The sequence below is a fragment of the Astatotilapia calliptera genome, chromosome 12 (assembly GCF_900246225.1).
Source record: "Astatotilapia calliptera chromosome 12, fAstCal1.2, whole genome shotgun sequence".
Lineage (NCBI taxonomy): Eukaryota > Metazoa > Chordata > Actinopteri > Cichliformes > Cichlidae > Astatotilapia > Astatotilapia calliptera.
In genome coordinates, this window is record NC_039313.1 from 10,178,673 (window position 1) to 10,205,719 (window position 27,047).

A 27,047-nucleotide genomic window follows, 5' to 3' on the forward strand; every position below is an offset into this window, starting at 1 on the left:
TAGTTCCAGGAAAAGAAACCTCATTTCTCCCTTCAGTGCAGCTGACGATCATCAGATTCACCTAAATACTTACTGGTTTCCATGCCAATAGGATTTCAATGTGTCACCAAGGAAATGAATAACAGGCTCACATCTGACATGGAAAACACTTACTTACACTGAGTTAAATGCCCAGGAGGAAATTGCTAAATGGAGCAAGATTACCAGAAAAAACATGAATTGAGGTTGCCATAAAACAGCTGAATGTTAAAATAGTTTTGGGGCTTTTAGGGTTGTTGGTTTTTTTTGTTGTTGTTGTTGTTGTTGTTGTTGTTTTTTACAGATTAAGGACATAATAATAATAATAATAATAATAATAATAATAATAATAATAATAATAATAATAATAATTCTACAATTAGTATAAAAGCACATTAAATATCAATAAATATGGTTGAAATGTTGAAACATATCACCATTTAAACCAGTTATTACAATCTCATAATCCTGCTAATCTAAACCGATAAAAATTAGATTTGCTGCATCCAATAATGTACATAGTACCTTAGATGAAAAATAAATATGATCCGTTTAAGACTGACTGTTATCCATCCGTGTGTCTAAGATTTCCCTCCGTGTAAATACGTTTATATTAGGTAGATATAATATCGCTTTGAATCTGGCAACCAACCGGAACTATTAGCACAGCGGTGTGCGTGTTTACAGCGGAGTGAATGTCAGATTGCACCGTTTGGGGACCGTGACGTGGTGATTGGTCACTTTAAGTTCATGTTAAAAACTGTTAAGTTAGCGCTAACTATACTGTGACTAGTTTGGTGGACGTGTTTCGTGCATACCCACGAGTTTTATTTTAATACGGAATTTGACTTTTTCTGTCTGTTTTTACTGGAATCAGACGGTTTGCGATAGTTTTAGCTGGTAAGTTAGCCGAGGCCTGCCTTAGAGTAGATAGCACCTAGAGCTAATCTGATTAAATTTTGTAATTTTCTTGACAAGTTTAAAACTTGAATCAACTTCTTTGCAGTCTTTGCTTTTCGCCGTCAGTCAGCCTGTTAATCCCATCTGTAAGGAGGGAAAATTGTTAATCTAAGATGACTATGGCTGAGAGTAAACAGTTAGCCTACAAGCTTTTATCTAGGCGGCGACTGCTTTTGCTGCGAGCTTCACATCGTTGAAGTTTCCCTTTTTTGTTAGCAGGGAAGCTAGTTAGCTGAGCCGGATAAAGGATAATGCTCTCATGTGATTGTTTTTGTGTTATCAGGACTGTGTAACTGACACACGAACCGGTGGCAATATGAAGCTCTACAGTCTCAGCATCCTCTACAAAGGAGCGACCAAATCCAATCTTCTCAAAGCGGCCTACGACCTGTCCTCCTTCAGTTTCTTTCAGCGCTCCAGGTGCGTCTCACTAACGAAACGAAACAGTTTTTACTGTAGTTTACTGACCCGTGCCTCACACATCACGGGTAGTATTTATTTCACTATTTTTAAGTGTTTCCTTCTCTACACTAAGAATTGCTTTGGTTTGTTTAGCATTCAGGAGTTCATGACCTTCACCAGTGCCTTGATTGTTGAACGAACATCTCAAGGAACCCGTGCCTCTGTCAAAGAACAAGGTAAACAGATTTAGAGTGTTTTAGGTGTGGCCCTGTGATGCAGTGATTAGTGCTGTTGCATCAGAGAGGACCCTACAGATTCAGGGTAACCTTTTGCCAAGTATCCTCTTACAGTGGTATTGGTATAAAAGGCTGCACATTAGCCGCTTACATGGATAACTAAAGACTATCACAGATCTCAAAGGACGAGAAAAATAATTTGATATATAACAGTTGTGATTTGTAATATCATAAAGAAATGACTTCCTGCAGTGTCCTGTGTCACAGCAGGGCAGAAGGAGATTTCTGCTTAAAAGTGATTTGATGTTTGACTGGGAAATTGTGATGGGGCTGTAACATGTTCTCTGGCCTGAAAATGGACATTTTAAGTCAAGTTTAAACAGTTGGAGATAATAAAGTAAAATGTAAGCTGTCTCAAAACAATGATGCTAAACATTTCCTTGTTCCTAGAGTACACAGACTGCTTTTCCTCTCTTCAATTTCATGCAGGCTGAATCATCATATAATGTGACATGGACTTTAGCAAATGTCATTACAGAATTATGCTTCATAATCAGTGTGTGTTGTTTGTTTTTATTTTGGGAGTCTTATGGAGAACATTTTGCTAAGTTGTATTTTAATAAGTTTTTTTATTCTTTGGCCCTTCTTCAATGCACCAGTAGACACAGTAGTTTTCCTGTACAATAAGATCGGGTGAAAATTGTTCTGATAACAACACACCTTGCTCCTTTGTTTTTTTTTTTTCTTTTCAGAGTACCTGTGCCATGTGTATGTGAGAAATGACAATTTGGGTGCTGTAGTCATCGCAGATACTGAATATCCACAGAGAGTCTGTTTCACATTGCTTGACAAGGTGGTTTATATTTTTTTTTTTAAAAAAATATATATATATATATTATGAGACTTGTTGTTGTGATTTCAATATTGACATTGTTTTGTTTTGTTTTTTAGGTATTAGAGGAGTTCTCTAGGCAAGTGGACAGTATAGACTGGCCTTCTGGTAATCCTGACACCATTAACTACAAAGCCCTTGACATTCACCTCTCTAAATACCAGGTCAGTTTGGTTTACTTCTCAGAATTTATTTTAACGAAAGATCTGATAGTGTATGACTGCAACTAGACTGTTTGTGTGATTTTAAAACAATATCAGAAGGACTCCATAATCACCAGATTCTCACATCATTTGGCAGAATTTACTTGTATAGTGCGAAATGCATCTACTTGATAGCTGGTTGTATTTTTGTATTTATCCACAGAACCCCAGGGAAGCTGATGCAATGACCAAAGTGCAGGCAGAGCTGGATGAGACAAAGATCATTTTGGTAAACCACCATTCATACATAAATCAAAGTAGAGAAGTGTCCACATTAATTTATACTCAAATTTTGCATTGCATGAGAACACAGAAAGAGATGATGGACTCTTAAAAAAACTTTTTAATACATGCTTTCAATTACTTCAGAAATCAGATGTGTTCATAGTTATTCCTTATCCCTCTGGAATGCAGATGGAAAAGCCATCACAACTTATACCTTACTAAAACTTAGGAATGAAGCACAAAAACGCATTTTTTTTGTTCCTTTTACATTCACATTTTTATGTTCTTTAGACATTTATTAACTTCTCTGGAGTTAGACATACCCTGGGTATGTTGAACTCGCTTTATAGCATAGGGTTCAGATTGGCAAGGATTGGAAAGGTTTGCATTTGGACTTTATGTTATCCTGTCATCTGACAAAATGTAATGGATTGAAAGGCAACTTTCTCTTATTAACTGCAATTTTTAACCATATTGGGCAATCTATTTAACTAAAGCAAAGTTGTAGTGTTTCTGTTGTTTCATAAATAAATATTTTGTTGTCTGCAGCACAACACCATGGAAAGTCTGCTGGAAAGAGGAGAGAAACTGGATGATCTTGTGGCAAAGTCGGAGCATCTGGGAAACCAGTCTAAAGCCTTCTACAAGACTGTAAGTTTGAATGACTGACCTTATTGACATTATGCTAAATTTCAAGACTGTGCGCTGAATTTACTAAGCAGGGCAAATTATTTGCATATTTGTTTGTGTTTAACCTTCAGGCACGGAAACAGAACTCTTGCTGTGAAATCATGTGATGTCGCTGCCTCGTCCTTCTTGGACATGCCTCTCTATCTCTGCCTTTCTGCTTTTCCTACAACTCCCATCATCCACCTGCCACCAGCTCTCAACCAAGACAGTTCAGGGGCCGTCAAATCCAAGATGGGACACCGAGAAGAGAGCAAGAAAGGATGGCCAGTCTGAAATGCGACCTCTGCGGATTGTGACTGATGGGGGCTGAAGGAGTGATGGGGTTTGGTCAGGGGGGAAAAGTAACATGAATTATTTTTAACCATTGAAAAGGTAAACATCTGTGCAGTTTTTCAGTACCAGCCGGAGACATAAGTGTGACGTCGTGTATTGGTGATGTGTCGTTAAAATGTCTTCAAACCATTTAATGTTATTTTGATTGAATCAGATCTTGACTGTCTGGTCTCCACTCTTAAAATTCGAAGTAGTATTAACCATGGTTGTGCTACTGCTTCATGGCAACTCTGACAATCCTACAGTCTTATCTCTGTTCATTCGGCGTGTCAGCATTGCAGTTCAGTCCTTCTGTGCCCACAAGGTGGCCCTGCTCATTCACTTTATGGTTTCATGAACCTCAGTGCTGAGGTCAGTAGAAATACTCTAAAATGAGCCAAGACAGCAGATTGCTGTTTTGACATGTGATAGCTGCTTAGACAGAGATTTTTAAACTTCTCTTCTGTACAGGGTTCGGTTACATAATTTCTTTCTTGTTGAAATCGTTAACATTCCCACTTTGGATAACTGCTTTGTTAAGTGATGATGAAAATGCTTGAAGCTAATGAGAAGTCGGAGATTAGATATAAAATGTATAACGATGTTTGCCATAGATGCAGCCTTATTACAGTGTGACTAACATGAAACCCGCTGCTGTGTTTGCACTCATTTACGATGTGTACCGTAGCCATGCTTCCATACTGATATCCCACACACAACACTTAATCAGGTTTTTGTGTTTGGACGACTTGTACATCTGTCTGTAATCCCTCTGGGATCACTGGCATTTTACCACCCTTTTTTTTTTTTTTTTTTTTTGACAATGGTGATTCTGGGTAACCTCAGGTGCTCATGCACTCTCTGCCCTGTTTTTGTGTGCTGGTCAAGTTTTGATTAAATTAAGTTTAAAGTGAGAACAAACAATTGTTGACTAATATTTTAGACCCCACTTACTTTAAGACACTCCATGACCGACGCGGTTTGACTAGAGGAGCTTTGTTTTTTCCTTTGGTGGTAGGGGTAGAAAGTTCATTCTTCAGGAAGATATGCCTTTGGTTGTGCATTTTAGATGTTTCTCCATGCTCTTGTCTGTTGTATGTGTGTGTCTGTGAGTGTGAGTGATTTTTGTGAAATATACCATCCGGCTTCAGGCTCTATTAATGCTGTGTGCCTGCGTGTGTGTGTGTGTGTGTGTGTGTGCGCGCTGAGGTTTGTATGTGTGATCTGGAGTTGCTCTTTCTGCTTTTACAGTGTAAACCTTTGTGCAATATCTGCAGACTGTTTGTGTGATTCTCTTTAATGGAGAGAAAAACAAATATTTCTCATAAATTAACTTTTGTGTATATTCTATTCATATGACTAATTCCCATATGAAGGTTGTCCAGGGTTGTTTCTGGCAAATTTCTTTCTTTCTTTTTTTTTCTTTCTTTTTTCCCCCTGCAATTTTCCAATTAACAAGTTAAATTTGATTGTCTGTCTGATCTGTGGAGTTATGCTGTGGCTATTTGCAGGTCAGGTCTTACTCTGACCAGTGTATTAAACGGTCTGCATTAAACATATTTTGGTCAAGATGTGGTCTTCAAATTCAAAACGGAGACTTCTGATAATAAATGAATTTTCTGTCTGTGTTAACGTTTTGTTTTTGGAACACTGACTTGTTCAAACACTGTTTGCAGAACATGTAATCTTGCTTAGATAAAAAGCCGAGTGTTTTGCTGTGTCCCATGTCCTTATTGTTTTATCTATCCGAGTGGAAGTGCGTTTATCAGGGTGAATGTGGTGGCAGGAAAACACTGTATACACTCACTGAAAATCAGTAGTCCTGCTGTAAATATAATTATCTTGGATCAGCATACTTTTGCGATATGTGACTGCTTTCTTCCTGCAGGAAGTTGGGCCGATCTGGCGCCTCCTTCACTTGCTGTAGGAAATGTAACTTTAAAGAAATGTTAAAATGGTGTAGCCATGCAGCGTGGCTTAAAGTGGAGTTGTTATGCTCAGTTTCATATTTCGTTCTTGGACTCCTACTTGAGCAGCTTTGTATGATTTACATTTTAAAATAATTCTCATATCTTTTAGGACGCATTGGCGTAGGCCCCAAAAAATAAAGCAATCAGTTTTAACTCCTTCATTTTAATTTCTATATTTATTTTAATTGGCTCCCTCTTTGTGTGTCACCAGCGTCACACAGAGCCAAGACCAGTGAAGCAACTTTTTGAAACAGTCTTTGGAGCAATTTAAAAGCCTGACACTTATTCAAACTCAGTGTATTATCTTAAGTTTAATATGAAGAGCAACCATTGTAGCGGTATACATGACAGAAAATAATGAGGGCATTAGTTCCACTTCATTGTAAATTAAGCATCAATGAGCCCTTTTAATCAAAGGTTAGTCCAAGTGATAAACAAACAAGCAAGTATATGTTGCATTTCCTTAATATTACAGCATTATAGAGCACATAAGAATCAATTTACTTATGTAGCCTAATCGTTTCTACACTGCGTCGAAAATTAGCAGCAAGCTTGTGTGCGCTGTTGTACGAGTTCAAAAAGAAGCACATGAACGCACCACGAGAGGTGCGTCTCAGGGCGCCGCTGAGGTGAGAAAAACAGCATGAGTTGATGAAGTCTGGCCGCACAGCCCTGAAAATGTGGACGGAGATGAAAAACAAAAGCAGCGCTCTAACCAATAACGGAAATAGTTCAAAGGTGAGAAGGAAGCGCTTTTTGTGTGTTTTGTGAGCGACAATGTACCAAAAACAAGTCTGTCGGGATCTGTCTGACGACGGTTACACGGTACTGATTTACGTGTTTATAAGCGGGCTTGTTTGATTGTTTTTACTGGGAGCGTAACCTGTTCCTGTTCTGTTTGGCTGTAAGTAGATTCACACGCTCAAGCGTTGCTCTGGCGCACACGTTTTACATTTTCTTGGACATTCTCTTACCTTTGTGCCTGTCGATGCCCCCCAAACGCTCCGATTTTTCACCTTAACTTCCTGCAGCAAGTTCCTACATCTGCTGTAACACACGTTAGATGTACACGTTTTTAACAAAGAAGGCGAGTTAAAAGTGTGTGTGTGTAGGCAGCACTCTTGTGTTCAAACCCGAATGTTTTGCTTGCACTTTCAGATGGTCGACCGAGATCTCGGGGAGCAGTTGTCACATGCGGTGCAGCAGAGCAATGGTAGGTCTTATCTCTTCCTTGAGGTTTTCTCATACCTGTCTTCTTCCTCTTGGGTTGGAATCGTAAGTTCACCAGAAGAGTCCCAAGATAACAGAATGAAAGAGATGCTGCAATATTTTGTAGTGTTTTCATTTTAGGCACGGTATTATGCGTGGATAGTAACTCCACCAAAAAGTGCCTTAACTACCTGAAACTCGATGAAAGAATCCAATAAATTCACTTCAGGTGAATTCCATTCAGTCCATTCTATTTATAGGGAGCAAAAAAACAACATGGCACAGTTTCAGTGACGCCCAATAGTCTCTGCTCAACACGAACGCATAGCAATAACTTGCACAAAAATGCAAATTATTTACTGTGTTATGCAACAACTGTGGGTATGGATTACACGAAAGGGGTGTTTCTGATTTTAATGGAGACAGTGAGGATCAACCAACTGCTTCTGGAACTGTTCATGTAGTAAAAAAAGTGTGCTCACTGAGAAGGAAGCATGTGTATTGCAGCAGTGTGAGCACTGTGTAGATTTGAATCTTTAACTGACACAGTTTCACCAGCATCACAGCAAAAGCTGCTTGGGAATAAAATTGTTGAATCCCGATCAGAGTATTTCACAATTATGTTATTTATTCAGTGTTAATTCAATGTTGTTTATGTCCTTTACACTCACATGGAACTTTTAAGTAAAAATTTAAAATACTGTGTCATATTTTTACATTTGTTACGCAGGCAAGTATATATCTTAAATAGACTTTTTTTTAGCTGTGGATTCATGTATTTCTGTTTTCTTCCTTGTAAAGTTTCTACTGCAGCTGCCACTCATCCCAACTCAAAGGACTCTCCTACTTTTACTAATGGAATGATCCCAGGTGAGCATAATTTTTGTCTAAAATTAAGTTTTTCTACACCATGTAGGGCCTGTTGCAAAGAGAGAGAGAAAACGTGAAATGGACCACCTTCAGTCAACAACTAACAAAAAGGCCTGTTTCTCCCAGAGAGTCGAGACTGAAAATAAACCGAATCAAGTTACACAACCAACAGTCAGCCAAGCTTGAAAACACCTTAGAAACACTTTACAGTTATTTTAGGAGTGTGACTGCAAAATACTGTCTGACTTTGGTCAAATTGTTTAGGGCTATATTTATTGAATGAGCCATAAACACAAATATGATGCTTTGCTGTTGTGCTGTGTGTGAGTTTGTGTTTGTATATGACCTTTTTGATATCCTGCATGGTTTTGTTGAGACACGGAGGCAGATTTTTCTCTTATCTTCGGACCCTTGTGCTAAATAAGCTTTGCACCCCTGTGACTTTAGATTGCTCTTGTTGTCATGTTGCTGTTTGCTCATGGAGCTCCTGTCGGTGTGACCGGACGTGTTTCGCCGTTGAAGTATGCGTATGCTTGACCAGAGAATTCAAACTTAAAAGTTGTTTTAAAGTTCAAAACTTTAGAGGGCTAAAAAAAAAAAGAGCATATAGCACATCTTAAGTAAACTGCGCTTCTGTAAGCAAAGTTTGTGGTACACTTTTTATCTGATGTTTGAGATAAGTGTAAGTGAAGAGGATCAAACACCCAGAACTTGAAAGTCGAATGAAATCCCATCATTATTATTAGGTGCAGTCATACATTTTAGGGACAGTGGTCATAAAAATAAAAAACCTACCTGATGTAAATTTGATGTCTCTCTCCTTCAGTCATTTCCTTGTGTATCTGGAGGGGGTTTTTTGTTTGTTTGTTTGTTTGTTTGTTTGTTTTTTAAACATCGCTGCCTGGAAGGCCCATTGTGCACAGAGCAAACATCAACTTATGTGGCAAAGGATCAACCCTGGTAATGAGAGCTGATTCTGTAGCTACAGCCCGGAGAGACAAATAGCAGTTTTAAGATGATGACTTCAGGTTTCTTAGCGTATCAGGATAAATGCATGACCTGAAGCATCCTCTTGTTGTGTTATCCATTAACACAACAACTCCAAATCCAAAAAGTTGAGATGCGATGTAAAAACAAAATGGAATTTTGACTTTGGTGGTAGCAACACATCTCAAAAAAGTTGAGATGTGGTTTCTTTGGTTTTTTTGGGGGTTTTTTGGGTTTGTTTTTTTTTTTTTTTTTAAACAGCGCTCTGTAAACATCTGGGAACAGAGGAGACCAGCTGCTGGACTTTTGTGAGAGGACTTTCCTTCTGTTGTCTGATGTAGGATTCTAGCTGCTCAGCAGTTCTGGTTCTTCTTTTCAAACTGTTTGTTTCATGATGCACTAAATATTTTAAAGTGATAAAAGGTCTGGTCTGCAGGCAGGCCGCTTCCCTGAAACAAAAATGCAAGTCAACACGCTACCAATTTGACACACTGGAGGAAAAGCTGTGCACTGAGATGCAGAAAAGAAAGATGCTCATGAAGGGGAGGGGGCAAATTTAACTAAAGGATTTTTATATTATTTTTTTAACACCATGCTATGGTAAGGTATTTTCATCCATCTGTTTACAGTTTACAAGAATCGGCACTTCTAGAGTATTTTTAAGATTTTTGTAAAACCTACACACACCGACCAGCTAAAGGGTTTTCACCCAAACTGTCCTCAAGGTCAAGTTTATATTTGTCATTTCACACCTTTTTTTTCTTTTTTTTTTGGTGACTTTCCTGTCACCATTCTATTAGGATCTGGTCATATGGTCAATGCTGCGACATGTTGATGTGTTAAGTGCGTCTCTGTAATCATAATATTCCTAAATTGATATGATTGTTTGCGAGGGTCCTTCTCTTATTCACACTCATTGTGAAGTAGAGCCAACCAATGACAAGAAAACTCATCAAGTTCTCTGCGTACTTTACACACTGCAGTAACCTGTGAATTGTGATGGATCGTGAGTCAGATAAGGAATTACAGCATCGATGTTCAGGTTTTGTGGGTGGAGTCCCAGAATTTATAACTGCACTTTATATTGTCTTTGTATCATAAGAGATTAGAGGTCTAAGAAGTGGCAAAAGAAATGCACGAAGTGCTAAACAGGATTCGTCTTGTTTTTTCTTGCAGAGTGAATCTTTCTTTTAATACTATTAAGCAAATAGATAGGGAAATGAGGAGTGTGTATATGAGCATATAGAGCCATATAAGTTTTTATTATCTGTTTAAGAACAGATGAATTCAGTAATAAAAGCATGTAAACAAATTATGCATGCTTGTCAGATATTACAGAAGCAGCATATCGTACGACGCTTCCCTTAGAGATTTAAGTGCTAATGCATGATATGAATGAATTTGTAAAACATGAATGTTTTTGTGCTTTTTAGGTTCCATTGCAGCCGCATTGTTCATCGCCTTTTTGCTTGGACTGTATGCTATTCTGTGGAAGTGTATGGTGTCACCGCCACAACGGTAAGGAACGGGTGCAAGTTGAAACTTGATTTTGCCGAAGCTTCTGTTGGATCTTGTTGACACTGTAGTCGAGCAAACAGCAGTTTGTTCACCTGCTTTTAGGGGTCACACGTCTGAACTTTGTATCTGAGCTCGTCACAAAAACACAAATTGTGCCCCATTTCTTGATAAGCACCTATTCCATTTCACTGCTTTATTGCATGCAAACACACTCATTTGTGTTGGTTGTCTCGTTTTTTTTCTCTCCAGAAAACACAACAAGTTGAGGGTAAGAGTACATCAGAGAGCTTCTATGTGAAGACATGGACGATATCTGGCAGCTGTTCTGTTATCTTGGATTTTAAATTTCATGGACATTGGCTAAACTAAATGGATGAGCCACATGTGCCTCCTCAGCTTTACGGTCTGCTGGTGGCTTCTGTTTACTTAAAGAGTCATGGTGACGTTAAACACTGTTTTGGCAGGTCAGTCTGCTTTTTCTGTTTTCTGTGAATTATGCACTACTGAGGGAGGCTACAACTCGCTCCAGTGACTATTGAGCTGCATGTAAATGACTCTAAGACAGAGAGAATATAGTATTTCTTTTTTTCTTTTTTTTAGTATATGTAGCTATTTAAGCTTTTTATTTCTCAACTGTACCAAATGGATCTTTATATTTTAAGCATGTGTCCTTATTTCGTTTTAGCATTTCTTTATAATATTTTGGATTTGATTATCAGATCAGAGTAGCATTCACCATTTTATCCTGTTCTGTCACCTAGTGGTGCCTCAGACAAGCTTATGTGCACAATTGCTCCTCAGGATTTTGTAACTACTGTATGAGTCTATAATAAAAGTATTTTTTACATTTAGTGGATGTGACTGTTTGGTGAATCTAATCAACTACTTTCTTTGTTTATTTTAGGTGTTTATAATATGGGCTGAGTAAAGTTCTGAGTCAATAGTTTCAATATCTCTCAGGCTGTACAGCACCTGTTTTTGTTTCTTTTGGTCTTTTTTTCTCCAGAATTCATGCAGAAATGTTAATGAAAAAAAGCAATCGACAGCTTAAGTGCTCATGTGACTGTAATGAGGAATCTATTCTGATTTACCAGTCATGTAGTCCTGTGTGACTCAATTTAAATCTATGTGAAAGAAGCAAAGGAGGAGAAAAAGTATTTCTGGTCTTTTCTATGCTATACACATACATATACATATGCTATACTGCATGTCTTTGATGAACCACATTTTTTTAAGTCTGAGCAGTTATTTCTGTCATATCAACTCAGATATGACTCATTTTAACCATTTTTGACGCTTGGCTCTTCATAACGAGCGAATGTGGGGGAGAAGTGTCAGGTGGAGGACGCTTGAATAGATTTCAGTAGAGATACTGAAACTTTTGATTTTAAATAGGAATATATATGATACTCCACATTTGAATTATCCAAACCAGTCATGGCTTGATTGCATTTGATTTAAAGGCATGGAAAAAAGGCAGATGTGTGGTTTGATTAACAGCAGAAACAGTGAATATACAAGGATAGGACTTGATTTAATTAAGATGTCCTAATTGTCATGTTTTACTTTTTATGAAAAGTATTTGGTGAATGTGTGAGTTCTGCCTTATACAAGGTATTATTTGAACAACCTGTCAGAAGGGCATTTTTGCAACTTTGTTAGTTACTAAAACTAATGAGTACAAATACTTAGTACTTTCAACTATTGGTCAAAAACAAATTGTAACAGTTTATAAATCAACATGTTATCAAAAGGTGTGATCTTAAAATAGAATCATAACTGGAGTCTGAAATGCTATAGACTTCACTCAGTTTCCTAGAAGGCTTAGAAATAACTGAGCTAAAAAAAAAACCCCACTAATTTCAACTGTAAAATGTAAATGTGCAAGATGATAGAACACAACCTGAATCTACTTTGTATTAAATTAGATTATGAGCTGTACCCGGTGTGCTAACTGCATAATAACTGTATAGAACACAATGCATGTAAACTTAGGTGAGAATTTGCTGAACAACCTGTTACAACAAGTAGACCTGAGCTGAAGTGTAAAATTCCAATTATGAGTCACTGATCGAGAAATTCCAGAGAAATGATGACTAAACATTTCCTCTAATTTTCCTTTTTTTTTTTTTTTATTCAACCTTCATGACAAAAGAAAGAAAACGGATATTTTAATAATGCTTGAAAATAAAAAGAAAGCCATTTAATAGGATTCTGAAAAGAAAACAAGTTGAGCCAAGTTAATCTAGTGTGAATGTGAGCATGCATGCCACAGAATCAGACAGGGCTGGGATGTCTAAAAGGATATGGAGAAAAGGCGAAAAGATGGCAGTGTTAAAAATTCCTAAACTAATACCTCTAATGTTCTTACATTTATATAGAAAAGCACTTTATTCATGTTTTCATTTCAAAGGACACATGAGTCACCTGCTGAACCAAATGAGCTAATAGCAATGCTACACGAGTCGCGTGTTTAACTATGGATTCATATAGCATGGCACTTCAAGCATTATACCTACATCCCATTAACAACTACACCACTATCAGCACCTTCTGCATCACAAGCTATGTTAAAAAGTCATGCTCAGAAAATATGCAAACATCTAAGCCTGCTCATCTACCTTATCTGTTGCAGCACTTACATCCTGTAGATAACATCTCCAGTTCCTTCACAGTTGAGCAAAATCCTGAGTTTTTGTTTCTCTTCTCACATCAAACTTTAGACAATCTGATTTGAGTTTTGTGCACTACTAATTCTTTGTTATGATAACACCCATATAATATCATTTTTAAACAAAACCACTTCTGCAATTTACAGTTTAGCATGAATACAGGATAGCTGATTCACAATATGTCTAATAAACTAATTCTGTATTTACGGTATGGGACAGGAAGAAATACTGAGTCAGACTTGACTCAGTATTTATAAAGAATCATTGGCGATATAACCATATATGACACCGCATGATTCAAGGGGGCAGTCAGAAGCTTCAAAGCTTGATTTGGTTTCACTGAATACAACGTTAGGTGGTTCAGAGTAACCCTCCTTCAAAGTGTATAAGTAACTCCTGTTCATCAGGCTTGTGACTTGCTGAGAGGCTGGTCTGTCCCAGGGCAGAGTAGCTAACTGTGGACAGTAATTTGCTTCGAGCAGCATGCAAGAAGGTGATGAAGATGAAAGCGAGGACTGCAAACTAGGAGAGCATGGTTCATTCATAAGCTCAGAATCTCTCAGTGCGGTTATTTCATTTAGAGAGGGTCTGCCATTCAAAATCTGGATGTCACAGCTGATGCACTCCTCTGGCTTCTGAGACTGCAGCCACTGATCAGTCTGTGCAAAGAAGATATGATAACTTAAGTGACAGGCACAAATCCAAATATAAACACAAACCTAGTTAGGCGGGGGCGGGGAATCAAAGGTTTAGACTGATGGTAGCAGCATGTCTCAAAGCATCTGAGAGAGGCAGTGTTTCTCAGAAGTAAAGATAGGCAGAGATTCACCAATCTGTTTATAATGTTTGGACAACTAATGAAAACTTTGATTATTATCTTATTGGATGGCTTTAAATTTTGGGCCCTCAGGTGAAATTGACTTAAAACAGGCATGATTCATTCCTGCAAATCACTGCAAGGGCACTGGAAGACTTCCAGAAATCTTTGACAGGTTACAGTTCTACCATGCAAAGAACAAGCCAAACGTGAAGACAACACAGAAATGCTGTCGTCTTCTGTGGACCTAAAGAGGAGAAGGACCGTTCGGTTTGTTATCTGCACTCAGTTCGTAACCCTGCATCTCTGATGGTATTAGGGGGGAATAGGTCTCTATGCAATTGATCTACACGTTTTGGTGCAACACTGTCACCCATTCAGACATCTTTCTCAGAGGAGGCCTTACATATTTCAGCAAGACAATGCTAAACTGCATACTGCAGTCATTATAACAACATGGCTTTGTAGTGGGAGAATCAGCTGGCTGAACTGGCTTGCCTGCAGTCCATCAGTGGAAAAACATTTGGTTTATGATGAAACAAAAATATGACAAAGACCTAAGACTGCTGAGCAGCTAGAATCTTGTGTCAGAAATAGATATCATTCCTTCCTAGGCTGGATATTTCCTCTTTGTGCATTTTTTTTTTTTTTTTTTTTTGCTCTCTCAGTGATTAGCTCATACCTCATGCAGGAAGCTTTCGAACTCTGGAGTTTTAATGTTCATATCCACAGGGTAAATAAATATCTCCTTCAGCCTGCTCCTCACACTGAAACAGATAGTTTCTTTTTTTTAAAGAGTTCAAAATGGTTTATATCATCATCTTCAGGATTCTATCTTTAGGTCTCTATTGAAAGATGACCTTACTCACATTTTCACTTGGGACCACAGGAGAACAGTGAAGCCCATGAGTAAAAAGATGGGAGTCAGTACCTTGATTATGAGAGAAGAGTCTACAGGAGGAAAAAGAAGTTGAAATTAATTACTTCATGCACTGGAAGTTGACATCTTCTATCAAAGGTTCTCCCAGGAAAGAATACAGTTCAGTAGCGGTATCTCTGGGATCCCCCTGCGTGTTTTAAAACTCACAGTTGCTTTTGGTTCTGAAGGTAATGCTGGCTGGTAGCCCAGGCCCCTCTTTAGTAAGAGCACTCACAGAGCAAGTATACTCTGTGTTCTCCTTCAGACTCTCTATGGTCACAAACTTCACGTGGGGCTCTGCAACTGAGACATTGGACCCATCTAGATGTACACAGGATGATACACAGATTAAATAATTGTGCTGGGCACCATCCTGACTAAGTTTAACGCAAATCAGGTTTATCTGACACTGCCCAGAAATATGAAATAAATTCAATCATGTAAATAATTAGAACACGTCCACAGACTGAGATTAAGATGAAGAAGATCAACATTGCTGGTTTATTCCTCCACACTCTCTCGCAACCTGACCTGGCAGCAAAACAGATCCTACTTCCTGCACTGTAACCAGGTACCCCATGATGAATGCTGGCTGAGCTGGATCATCTTCATTGTAATGCCACTCCAGTGTCACAGAAGAGGAAGTACTCTGAACAGGTTCAACCAGACTTGGGCGCTGAACAGAATCTGAGAAACAGGAGATAGTAATGAGGAAGGAAGGCCGAACTAATTAAAACATTTGCAGCTTAGCTGGTGTCAAAGCAACAATGCAGTTTCTCAAAACAAAGTTTCCCCGGAGTTCAAAACCTCAACTTCTATAAAATACCTATACTAATATGGTATTTTGTTATTTAAACATGTAGCTCTTCAGATGATTGCATCACAGTAATTACTCCACTCTGCATATCAGAACTGCAAAACAGGAAAGACTATCTTGTTTACAGGGTGCCCCTATTAGTCAAAGATAGGATATCCTGTGTCAAAATTTTAACTACTACTCTGTAAAAATGGTAAACGTACAGTACAATGTACCATTTTAAAATAAAGGACTACTCTGTATTAATTTTTTAAGGATTATTGCTTTTTTCTGTGTTTTGTAAACACATTGAATTTTACCATTAAAAGCAACCTCTGTTAAAAAAAAAAGTTTCATGTTTTGTTTTTTTACAGTTTAAAAAATTTTTTTTTTTTACAGTGTATAAAAACGTTTACTTTCAACTGCACACTCCAGATCCAAACTATGATAGAAGTTTTCTCACCATCCTATTCTGTGCTAGAGACCAGAGACTTAAAAGAAGAACAAGGTAAAAAGCTAAAGATGACATGATGCTTACAGAGTCCCAGTCTCAATATCATGGTATCATTCTTGGATCACAATAAGCAATTGAAGCAGCCGTGATTGTCAGAAAACCTACAAGTCAAGAAAAACTGGTTCTGTTTAAACTCCACATCTTTTATCTACTTAATTTGTCGTGGAATAATGAGGAAACAGGCCTCATGGCCCTGGAACTGTTTGTTTTTCAGTTTCAGAAAACAGGGAACATTGTATAATTCAGGTTGAATACTTGAGGTATATACTAAATACTTTTGTTAAACCCCTTTAATTAAAGCTGAAGGTCTGCACTTCAATCATATATTTAATTTTAAAATCTACTTTGGTGCTATGCAGAGTCAAAAATTAATTTAAAAAAAATTATGGAATTTCTGACAAACTTGGGAACCTACCAGAACAGACAAAGAGTATAATCACATGAGAGTCAATCTTAACTGCACTTTGTAAGAAGAATTATGACATTAGAATACGCTCAGCCTCAAATGTCTCTTCTATACATAATAAATGAATACAACACACACACACACACACACACATGCAATAACAAAACTCACTGAATTCCTGTGAGTAACCAGTCTGTATCTCCAGTAGTCCATATCCATTGTCCGTGCATCCATAAATATAAAATGTATACCTGTAACCTGCTTGGAATTCACCTAAAAATAAAAATATGACAGTGAATGCTAAACAAGAGTAAATGTATTTACATTAATTGCTGAATGAAAACAACAATAAAACTTACTAGCATGTAATAACAATGCATTATTTCCCTCTGGCACTTTCCACTGCAGAGTGCAAGGCACTGCATTTCCCAGCACGCACCACTCCACAACATAGCCACAGGTGGCAGTGCTCTGATCTTCCCATGTCAGATTGAAACCACCCTCGCTGGTACTGTCTAAACGCTTCTGTACTGGGAGATTTTCTGGGGGGAAAAGTCCAAAACAAAGCAAAATAACTCAGGACTTTAGACCCTGGCTGAGTAGATTTGAAAATGCAAAGTGTTTTTCTGCTTCTAAATTCTAATAAAACTTGAGTTATTGTACTCTGCCATAAAAATCTTAGAAATGCAGTATCTAACCAGATGCTTACTCTTGATGGCAGTAACACTGTGAGGAATTTTGGAGTTGTCTTTGACCAGGATATGTTCTTCAATGTGCACATTAAACAACTGTATGACTGCTTTCTTCCATTTGTGCAATAGCGCCAAAATTAGAGCATCCTGTCTCAGAGTGATGCTGAAAAACTAGTTCATGCACTTATTATTTCTAGGCTGGACTACAGTAATTCATTATTATCAGGATGTCCTAAAAACTCCCTAAAAAGCCTTAAGTTAATCCAAAATGCTGCAGCAAGAGTACTAACAGGTTACTAGAAAGAGAGAGCATATTTCTCCTGTTTTGGCTTCCCTTCATTGGCTCCCTGTTAAATCCAGAATTGAATTCTTCTGCTCCTCACATACAAGGTCTTAAATAATCTGGCCCCATCTTATCTTAATGACCTTGTAGTACCATTATCACCCTATAAGAGCACTTCGCTCTCGCACTGCAGGCCTACTTGTTGTTCCTAGAGTATTTAAAAGTAGAATGGGAGGGAGAGCCTTCAGTTTTCAGGTCCCTCTTCTGTGGAACCAGCTTCCAGTTTGGATTCAGGAGACAGACACTATCTCTACTTTCAAGATTAGGCTTAAAACTTTCCTTTTTGCTAAAGCATATAGTTAGGGCTGGACCAGATGACCCTGAATCCTCCCTTAGTTATGCTGCAATAGGCGTACACTGCTGGGGGATTCCCATGATGCACTGGGTGTTTCTTCCTCACTCACTATGTGTTAATAGACCTCTCTGCATTGAATCATACTTGTTATTAATCTCTAGTGACACTCGTTGTTTCACTTTTTTCGTTTTTTAATTCAAGGAAACAAACAACAGAGATATTTGTTGTTAATACATTTACATTTCTAGGCTGGACTACTTGAAATTGTTATAATCAGTCTTAAACGTTTTTTAAAAAGTCCCTTTTAACCCTTTTGTAACCCTTTGTTTTATCAAAGGAAAAAAAAAACAGTTAAATGTCTAAGTAAGCATTTAAATTTAAGAGACTCTGGGTGTAGAGAAGCTGTTCACCTTTGTGCTCTGCTGGTGGGATGGTGATGTTGGCGGGGATGGAGGTGCCAGAGGGGAGGACAGCCTGGACAGTGAAGTCACACTTTCCTGGGCCAATGGACACCACTGCCTGGCCCACGCTGCTGTTCTTCGACTCTGTTTGGCCTTCCTGTGACCACTGAACCGTGTACTCTTGTATGTTTATTGTGGCTGCTGTGCCAGCAATACGCTGAGAATAAATTAGTAATTAAGGGTGAAGGATGTTCAAGGTAACGGTGACATACTGTATATTCTCTAAAACCAGAGTACTATTCCACCAAGTATTTGTGCTTAAAGGGCACAGAAAAATGACTTACTGGCTTCCACATCAGAGTAACTTGACGAGTGCGCGAGTTAGACAGCGGCTGTATTCTTCTCCATAAATCCAAGGACACCAGTGGATCTGAGGAAAATGACTTGTTTAGAGCATAACAGGCAGCAGATCATTGAACTAGAGCACTTTGTTTGTTTGTTGTATGTACCAAAGCAAGCCGAGACCAAGACTTGTTAGGTTAGTTGGTGATTCTAAATTGGCCACAGTAGATAAAGTACTTACAGCATGTAGATTAAAATATATGGTGAAATGTGGCTTTGAGTGGTCAGTAAGAAAAGAAAAGTGTTGTATCAAAGCCTGATAGTACATGGGGAATGAAAGAAAATGAAAGAATGAAAGTTCTTTGGGAGTTTGTTGCTAAGCTCTTGCTTTTTACTTTACTGATATTTTCAAGTATTTGTAATTTTAACAAACAAGAGAATTGGAAGAGACCTCAAACACATCCAGCAAAGTGTCAGCTTGCTCTTTTGTGAAGTAATACTTGTAGTTTGATTACTCTATAACTGGCTTAATAAATCGTTGTGCACTGATGACTTTTCATGTGAAGATCATGTTAAGAAAAACAACTGCAAACACAAATGTTGCATTTAAGTCTCTTTTCAAATGAACAAACCCATCACAAGGATAAGCAACACAAGAGAAAAGAAAAATATGTTTGTATGCAATAATTGCTCCTTCATGCAGCATCATTTTGCAGATAAAAGCTAAACACTGAAAATTAATTTTTGCCCTTCAATAATTTTAGTCTTTCTCACACTTTATTAAATCTGGACTTGAACACGATATGATATTTGTAAAACAACATTTTTTCTAATTATATTTATATTTACCTGTTATGAAGGTTTCTTCTGCCCCTTCTCCCCACAGTCGTCCATTGACAGTGCAGCGTACTCTGACATTGTACTTCGTGTTGGGAACCAGGTGCTCCAGTTTTGTGTCGCAGAAACTGCTCATAATGTTGTTGCACCTCAGCTGTTACAGAAGTAAATGGGGGAAAAAACATGCACTAAAATGTCAAATCTACACTCAACAGTTTGATGATTATTATTGTTAACTTAAATGAATTCACCTCCACGGTGCCGAGTGGGACTGTAGCAACCTGACAGATAAGGTTCATACGAGTCAAGCTTTCCTGCATGCTCCAGGACACTGTGGCGTCTGTCACCCCGCGGTTCACTCTCAGCGACTTCACAACAGGAAACACTAATGGCAACACACACACGAACCATGTACAGTGGGGCAAAAAAGTATTTAGTCAGCCACCGATTGTGCAAGTTCCCCCACCTAAAATGATGACAGAGGTCAGTAATTTGCACCAGAGGTACACTTCAACTGTGAGAGACAGAATGTGGAAAAAAAAAATCCATGAATCCACATGGTAGGATTTGTAAAGAATTTATTTGTAAATCAGGGTGGAAAATAAGTATTTGGTCAATAACAAAAATACAACTCAATACTTTGTAACATAACCTTTGTTGGCAATAACAGAGGTCAAACGTTTACTATAGGTCTTTACCAGGTTTGCACACACAGTAGCTGGTATTTTGGCCCATTCCTCCATGCAGATCTTCTCGAGAGCAGTGATGTTTTGGGGCTGTCGCCGAGCAACACGGACTTTCAACTCCCGCCACAGATTTTCTATGGGGTTGAGGTCTGGAGACTGGCTAGGCCACTCCAGGACTTTCAAATGCTTCTTACGGAGACACTCCTTTGTTGCCCGGGCGGTGTGTTTTGGATCATTGTCATGTTGGAAGACCCAGCCTCGTTTCATCTTCAAAGTTCTCACTGATGGAAGGAGGTTTTGGCTCAAAATCTCACGATACATGGCCCCATTCATTCTGTCCTTAACACGGATCAGTCGTCCTGTCCCCTTGGCAGAAAAACAGCCCCATAGCATGATGTTTCCACCCCCATGCTTCACAGTAGGTATGGTGTTCTTGGGATGCAACTCAGTATTCTTCTTCCTCCAAACACGACGAGTTGAGTTTATACCAAAAAGTTCTACTTTGGTTTCATCTGACCACATGACATTCTCCCAATCCTCTGCTGTATCATCCATGTGCTCTCTGGCAAACTTCAGACGGGCCTGGACATGCACTGGCTTCAGCAGCGGAACACGTCTGGCACTGCGGGATTTGATTCCCTGCCGTTGTAGTGTGTTACTGATGGTGACCTTTGTTACTTTGGTCCCAGCTCTCTGCAGGTCATTCACCAGGTCCCCCCGTGTGGTTCTGGGATCTTTGCTCACCGTTCTCATGATCATTTTGACCCCACGGGATGAGATCTTGCGTGGAGCCCCAGATCAAGGGAGATTATCAGTGGTCTTGTATGTCTCCCATTTTCTGATGATTGCTCCCACAGTTGATTTTTTCACACCAAGCTGCTTGCCTATTGTAGATTCACTCTTCCCAGACTGGTGCAGGTCTACAATACTTTTCCTGGTGTCCTTCGAAAGCTCTTTGGTCTTGGCCATGGCGGAGTTTGGAGTCTGACTGTTTGAGGCTGTGGACAGGTGTCTTTTATACAGATGATGAGTTCAAACAGGTGCCATTCATACAGGTAACGAGTGGGGACAGAAAAGCTTCTTACAGAAGACGTTACAGGTCTGTGAGAGCCAGAGATTTTCCTTGTTTGAGGTGACCAAATACTTATTTTCCACCCTAATTTACGAATAACTTCTTTACAAATCCTACCATGTGAATTCATGGATTTTTTTTTCACATTCTGTCTCTCACAGTTGAAGTGTACCTCTGGTGCAAATTACTGACCTCTGTCATCATTTTAAGTGGGGGAACTTGCACAATCGGTGGCTGACTAAATACTTTTTTGCCCCACTGTATCTTATATCAGTGTATTTTCTGGTTGTGCAGTGAACATTCAAACAGTACAAAAACAACACTGACGCTGATTTCACTACACAGTGTAGGTAAATTGTGAAAGCATCAACCACAGAGCAGTTTAAATTGACATGTACATGTCTTTATGCCTTCAAAAACATAACTGAGAATATGTTGTATACACAAAGATGACCCCTGACCTCTGTCTGAGATGTTGAAGCTATAACGTTCCATCTCCTCTCCTAGCTTGTCCTTCACCCACACACTGATGTTATAATTTTGCAGGTGTGGCACAGCTGGAAAAGTACATGATGACTGCTCACAGGTGAAGGGAGCCTTGTCTGAGTTTCTGTGTTTTTAATAAACAATAGAATTGGAAAAGACGTCAAACACATCCAGCACATCAGCTTACACTTTTGTGAAATAATATTTATGGTTTGATTACTTTATATTAGGCTTAATAAATCTTTTGTGTCCTATGAAATTTGTACTGATGACTTTTCCCATGATTCATCTTTCAGGGAGACGTGACTTTGAGCTATCTGCTGTAGATACTTTGGTTTGGGGGGGGGGGGGTGGGGGGCTGCTGTTTCTTTTTTTGTACTCCAGTTTTCCAGTTTCCTCAAATTTGTTGGGAACACACTGCACGACATGCTCATATATGCCAGAAAAACCTTATAAGACATTCAGAAAACCTCAAAATTTCTCAATAAGTGTCGCTCCTTTGAAACAAAATATAAAAATATGGCTGGTGGCTCAAAACCTTTCCACAGCACTGAATCAGTCCAATATTATGAAAATCACTGCCATCTATGCCTTACATTGTGTTACAATATAAGGTGTGTACTTCATGTGCTTACTCTATGTGGAGAGTGTAAATTTGCACGTTGCGATCATGCAGGAGTCGCTTTCTGGGTGAATCCCAGGTGCAGCTGACAGATACCATGTCAAAGGTTACACAGCTGAGGTTTCTGGGTTTCTGGGGTGGAACTACAATATACACACATATACATATACAGTTATACATGTACAAGTTCTGCATTAAATTAATAAAGAATACAAAAAAAGAAAGATTCAAACTTACAACTGATATAGTTCAAGACAGGAAAACTTTTGCCTGTTGCATCATCGCAGGTCAGTAACAAATGCTTAATTATTCCTTTTGGGATAGTGAGGTTGTTTACAGTGATAGCTTTTACTCCGCCTCCAATGCTCAAAAGACGGTATTCCTCGTTCCTGAAGGTCATTCTTTTAACGTTCACCCCTGTTGGGGGAATACAGCAGAACATGGCACTGCTGCCCTGCCTCAGCACACGGCTGGAGGGGAAAATGTGGATCTTATCGTTTGCTTTGAATCCTGCAAGACAAAGTAAAGTTACAGTGCAGTCTGATGAAGAGCTGTTCAGAATTTCATGCATAATCCCTTGGTATGTTCTAGGGTTCTTAAAAGGGGAACAAAAATTGTATTGTTGCACTGACAGAGACACAAAAAACAAAGGGGATTCAGAAATGCCTCTGCTTTCTTTGCACCCAAGGTCATTAAGGTGGATTAAAGCTGCGTGGCAAACTGTTCTGTAGTCTGACCAATCAAAGCTTTCAGACTTTTGTTTTCTTTTTTGGAAATGATGAACATTGCATCCTCCAGCTTATTGAGGAGAGAGGCCATCTGATTTGTCATTAGTGTGTCGTTCATTCACCATCCTTAATGATATCGGGTTGGATTAGTGCAATACGGCATGGGCAATTTCTTTTAACTTCATGAGTGACGTCGTACCTGAGGACTATACAGATTCCAAGAAACGGAAGAATGGTTGTTTAGACGAAAGATGAAATCGATTAGAATTTACATAACTTAACAACCCCTCCCCCCAAGAAAAGAGTCCAAGAAGAAGAAATAAACACCTTTTGACTCAAAGTATTCTGTCAAACATGTCTGACCACAAGGATAAGCAACACAAAAGAAAAGAGGAAAAATATGTTTTTACGCAGTAAAGTATTCTGTCACACCTGGTAAAGGCAATGTTATGACATGGACACGACTGTAAGTGTTACATGATATGATTGCTGGAAGAAGCAGTTTTATGACACAGGATGTCACAGAGACAGAAAAACAAGCAACAAACTGCAGTAAACAGTGGGAGGGAGAACATACAGCACTTGGTGATGTGATGGTTTCTAAACTTCAGGCTGTCATTGACTCAAAATAATTTTCATCCAAGAATTAACAAAAATCTATATATTTAAAATTGTGTCCAGTAGTAAATGTGCCCGATTCCTTTTGAGTCATTGAAAACGGGAAATTATATTAAAAAATTGCTGTATAATACAGTAGAATAGAATAGAATTCAACTTTATTGTCATTGCACATGTCACAAGTACAAGGCAACAAAATGCAGTTTAAATAATATATATAATAGCTCATGTAAACCCTGTAGGCAAAATGTAAACATTTTGCCTGATTAATTGTAGATAACCAACATTCTAAAAGATAAATACGTAATAAATGCATCTATGAAATGTCTTTTTCAGTGAAAGCCTCACTTATTTCAACAAGACAATGCCAAACAGACTCGCTGTTGGACTCGCTTGGCTATTACAAAAAAACAACAACCCTGCCTTGAGTCCAGACTGATGACCCACAGAAACTATAACATTTTTAAAAAGTTTAATTTTTATTACATTTTTTTTTTTACTTTACTTCCCTTATAGGTAGTAAACTAAAAAAAAAAAAAGTGTTGCAGACAACGCCTTATTTCCCAACCATGTACATATTTGCATTGTACGCGTAAGATATATGTTGAAAGAGACAGATGTTGAGAAACGTTTCATTCCTAAGAAAACGACAACTGCTGCTTTTTAACCTCATCAGTAAAACACGTAGGCTGACATTTAATGATCAGCATAACATCTCACCAGAGTTGGTTATCCAGTTGCTCCAAGGACTCTGGTCAGACTGATTATAGTATCGCATTCTGACAGAGTGATCAACACACTCCAGAGGCAGATCAGAGATCCATGTCCATGTGTATTTGGCCGAAACTCCAGGTGATACGCTCACATTTTTCTAGGTTAAAAAACAGGAAATAATTGTTCATAATAACACTGGTAGGTCTTAAAAGCAGGATTACAGAATCAATTAAATGTGGTGGTAATGGAAAAAAAAAGATTCTGTCTTTCTCTGTGATGACCTGGCAGAAAAAATACAAATTATCTTTTATATGTAACATTCTGACTGTATTCTATGACTTTTAAACAGCATTAAAAACAGAAAACACACCTCTCAATACTCACAGTGTAAATAACGGTGTGCTGTTCAGTGCGGCTGAGCTCGATCTCATAAATGTCACCCACAAAACTGCTGTGTTTTACCAACCAGCTCACCACAAGGGTCTGCTTGTCATTAATAGCTTTCAGAGTGATGTTTGGTTTTGGCAGATAACAGCCTGGCGTATGACAGAACAGAAGGATGTAAAGTTACACATTCAGGGTCCCAGAATGTTGGTCCTGTTTAGACAATGAACAGAATCAACTTTCCGGAATTTCTTTACCTGTGATTGAGCACACATCAAGATGACATATTGAGAGAACTTTAAAATGATCAGAAAGAACATAAACGAACCCAACTTACCATCGTCAAAGCAACATTCAGTGTTCGAAAATATCAGATACAACCCGAAAAGGCTGAAAAAGGATTTCCTGACATTTATCATCCTCTCATGTGAACCGTTTTTCACTGAGCATGCCAACTGAAAGCCTAATAAGTCAGCAGCAAGTGTTAGTATGAGTAGAAGTGCGAGTGTTGCGTAATGTATAATCGGAAGTCAAGAGAGGAGTGTTTAAATGTTAAACCAATGGTGCTGTGCCGTTTTTCACATAAGTAAGAATGCACCAAAAACAGATGTTTGCCACAACAGTTTTATATATATATATATATACATATATATTACATATATATATACACACACACACAATATGATAACACAGTTCTGATTATGAAGATTACAAGTCAAATTTTCAAACAAAATCTTATAAACGTTGACAGTGCATGAAGCAATTTTTAAGCAATAAATTATCTGAAATTTCAAGGAACGGGGGAAAAAAATACACCCTCTCTTCACAGACACTACAGCATCAGACAGCAATATATTTTTGGCACTTAAGTGAGAAAACAATTCAACATATTGTGCATAGGTAGCCGCTCCGAAAAACTATACATGTATTTCATATTTATACACAATATAGGTCTATTTTTATTTCTCGTAGAGGCCCACAATCCCTTATAAATATCATTAAAGATCACTTGGAGAAATAATCTATATATAGTTTAAAAAAGGGGTTGATTGGCTTCTCATATATTCTTATTTCATTTTAAGTGCTCAAGACGTAAATTACATCAATTTTAATCTGTCCTGACTTTCTTGTATTTGAAGTCAAAAGGTTTGTAGCACAAAGGTACCTTTGTCATCAAACCAAGTGCACAGATACTTAAAAGATTTGTGGTAGAAGTGAAAACACGAGAAGTACAAATATAAAAGCTGATTTACAAAGAGCTTGTTTGTGAAAAGGCACAATGGTTTGATCACACAGGAGGAGAATGGTTAAAGTTCACAACATACAATGATAAAGGCACATACTGTACTCCGATTTTAAAAGATGAACATAAATCCATCATATTTACATGGACATATATGCACACACACACATTTAAGCAACAGACATATTACTGTTTGTTCAGTATACAACTGGTGGCCTATATTGTTTATTTTTCTCTCATGGACCTTTAGAGGTAAACAATGTTCTCCTCAACTCCCTCATCCCTATTCTGCCCCTCGAGAGAGAGGTACGCCTGAGGGGGGAGGAGAGGGTTAAGAGAGTGAGAGGAAGAGAAGCCGTCCTCATAAAGTCTATGCCCTGTGACCTCTGACCTCCACAGATCCGGGGATTGTTTGTCCACCACTGGTCTGAAGTTTGCTGAAAGAAGAACAACACAAAGTGTCAAGTCAAGCCAACTTTATTTATAAAGCCCTTTAGAAACACCAAAGTTTTGGTCAGTGGTTTTGTATTATTTATACAATTTAAAGAATACAAAAAAAAGGAAAAATATATATGTATATAAAAATTACTAAACAAAATAAGGACATCAACATGACACATCAGTAAAAACAGTAGAAATAAAATAAAATAAAATAAAAATTTAAACAAAATTAAATCAAATAAAAATCTCAAACTGGGTCAAATGCCCAACAAAAGAGGTGCTTTGTTTGGCAAAACAAGTTAGTCAGGGAACCTAAGAGCAGATTTAAATATTCAGATTGAGGAGGCCCATCTACTCCAGCTCCCAACTCTACAAGTTGGGATCTGCTACAACAAAAGCTTTGCCCCCATGAGCAGCTGCCGTGTCCTCGGACATCCAAGAGCAGTTGGTGAGCTGATCTGAGTGACCGGGAAGGGGAGTGCAAGTGCAGCAGCTCAGAGAGGTCAGCTGGGGGAAGGCCATTTAAG

The 27,047-nt window shown here is 38.4% G+C and overlaps 3 protein-coding genes across 12 annotated transcripts in view; 1 reads left to right on the forward strand and 2 right to left on the reverse strand.

Annotated features, from left to right (window-relative positions):
• Window positions 1-671: 671 nt before the first annotated feature.
• ykt6 (YKT6 v-SNARE homolog (S. cerevisiae)) lies at window positions 672-11,343 on the forward strand. 2 transcript variants are annotated; one of them, XM_026187907.1, is made up of 12 exons: window positions 672-918; window positions 1,262-1,398; window positions 1,534-1,616; window positions 2,369-2,469; window positions 2,568-2,672; window positions 2,875-2,940; window positions 3,486-3,587; window positions 3,698-6,646; window positions 7,067-7,121; window positions 7,919-7,987; window positions 10,408-10,492; window positions 10,742-11,343. In XM_026187907.1, the coding sequence occupies exons 2-8, from the start codon at window positions 1,295-1,297 to the stop codon at window positions 3,731-3,733; spliced, it is 597 nt and encodes a 198-aa protein (XP_026043692.1). In that variant the 5' UTR covers window positions 672-918; window positions 1,262-1,294; the 3' UTR covers window positions 3,734-6,646; window positions 7,067-7,121; window positions 7,919-7,987; window positions 10,408-10,492; window positions 10,742-11,343. The 2 variants fall into 2 exon arrangements, with proteins under 2 accessions (XP_026043692.1, XP_026043693.1); XM_026187908.1 differs by having other exon boundaries at window positions 672-747.
• A 1,370-nt stretch (window positions 11,344-12,713) lies between these two features.
• Window positions 12,714-25,337, reverse strand: osmr (oncostatin M receptor). Its single transcript, XM_026188900.1, has 17 exons — window positions 25,174-25,337; window positions 24,837-24,988; window positions 24,459-24,609; window positions 22,630-22,902; window positions 22,406-22,535; window positions 21,746-21,894; window positions 19,778-19,911; window positions 19,539-19,680; window positions 18,692-18,777; window positions 18,357-18,564; window positions 16,976-17,158; window positions 16,788-16,889; window positions 15,432-15,587; window positions 15,069-15,221; window positions 14,851-14,932; window positions 14,664-14,748; window positions 12,714-13,823 (listed from the first exon to the last, which is right to left on the reverse strand). Exons 1-17 carry the CDS (start codon window positions 25,253-25,255, stop codon window positions 13,416-13,418), a joined length of 2,676 nt encoding a protein of 891 aa, XP_026044685.1. The 5' UTR covers window positions 25,256-25,337; the 3' UTR covers window positions 12,714-13,415.
• Window positions 25,338-25,488: 151 nt separating this feature from the next.
• LOC113034381 (rho guanine nucleotide exchange factor 28-like) overlaps window positions 25,489-27,047 on the reverse strand; it is a 44,948-nt gene continuing 43,389 nt past the window's right edge. For all 9 annotated transcript variants that reach the window (XM_026188891.1, XM_026188890.1, XM_026188892.1 and 6 more), the window contains one exon: window positions 25,489-26,516. In XM_026188891.1, coding sequence (XP_026044676.1) covers window positions 26,326-26,516 — 191 coding nt within the window. In that variant the 3' untranslated portion in view covers window positions 25,489-26,325. The remainder of the gene's footprint in view (window positions 26,517-27,047) is intronic.

What these genes read in the sequence shown, in the direction of transcription:
- osmr (XM_026188900.1), bottom strand. Translation starts at nt 25,255, where the DNA reads ATGATAAATGTCAGGAAATCCTTTTTCAGCCTTTTCGGGTTGTATCTG. An exon ending in AGCACACCGTTATTTACACT is followed by an intron (nt 24,610 to 24,836) that starts GTGAGTATTGAG and finishes TTTTTAACCTAG; the next exon opens with AAAAATGTGAGCGTATCACC. An exon ending in CTGTGGTCCCAAGTGAAAAT is followed by an intron (nt 14,749 to 14,850) that starts GTGAGTAAGGTC and finishes TATCTGTTTCAG; the next exon opens with TGTGAGGAGCAGGCTGAAGG.
- ykt6 (XM_026187907.1), top strand. Translation starts at nt 1,295, where the DNA reads ATGAAGCTCTACAGTCTCAGCATCCTCTACAAAGGAGCGACCAAATCC. An exon ending in TGCCTCTGTCAAAGAACAAG is followed by an intron (nt 1,617 to 2,368) that starts GTAAACAGATTT and finishes TTTTCTTTTCAG; the next exon opens with AGTACCTGTGCCATGTGTAT. An exon ending in GTTTCACATTGCTTGACAAG is followed by an intron (nt 2,470 to 2,567) that starts GTGGTTTATATT and finishes TTTGTTTTTTAG; the next exon opens with GTATTAGAGGAGTTCTCTAG.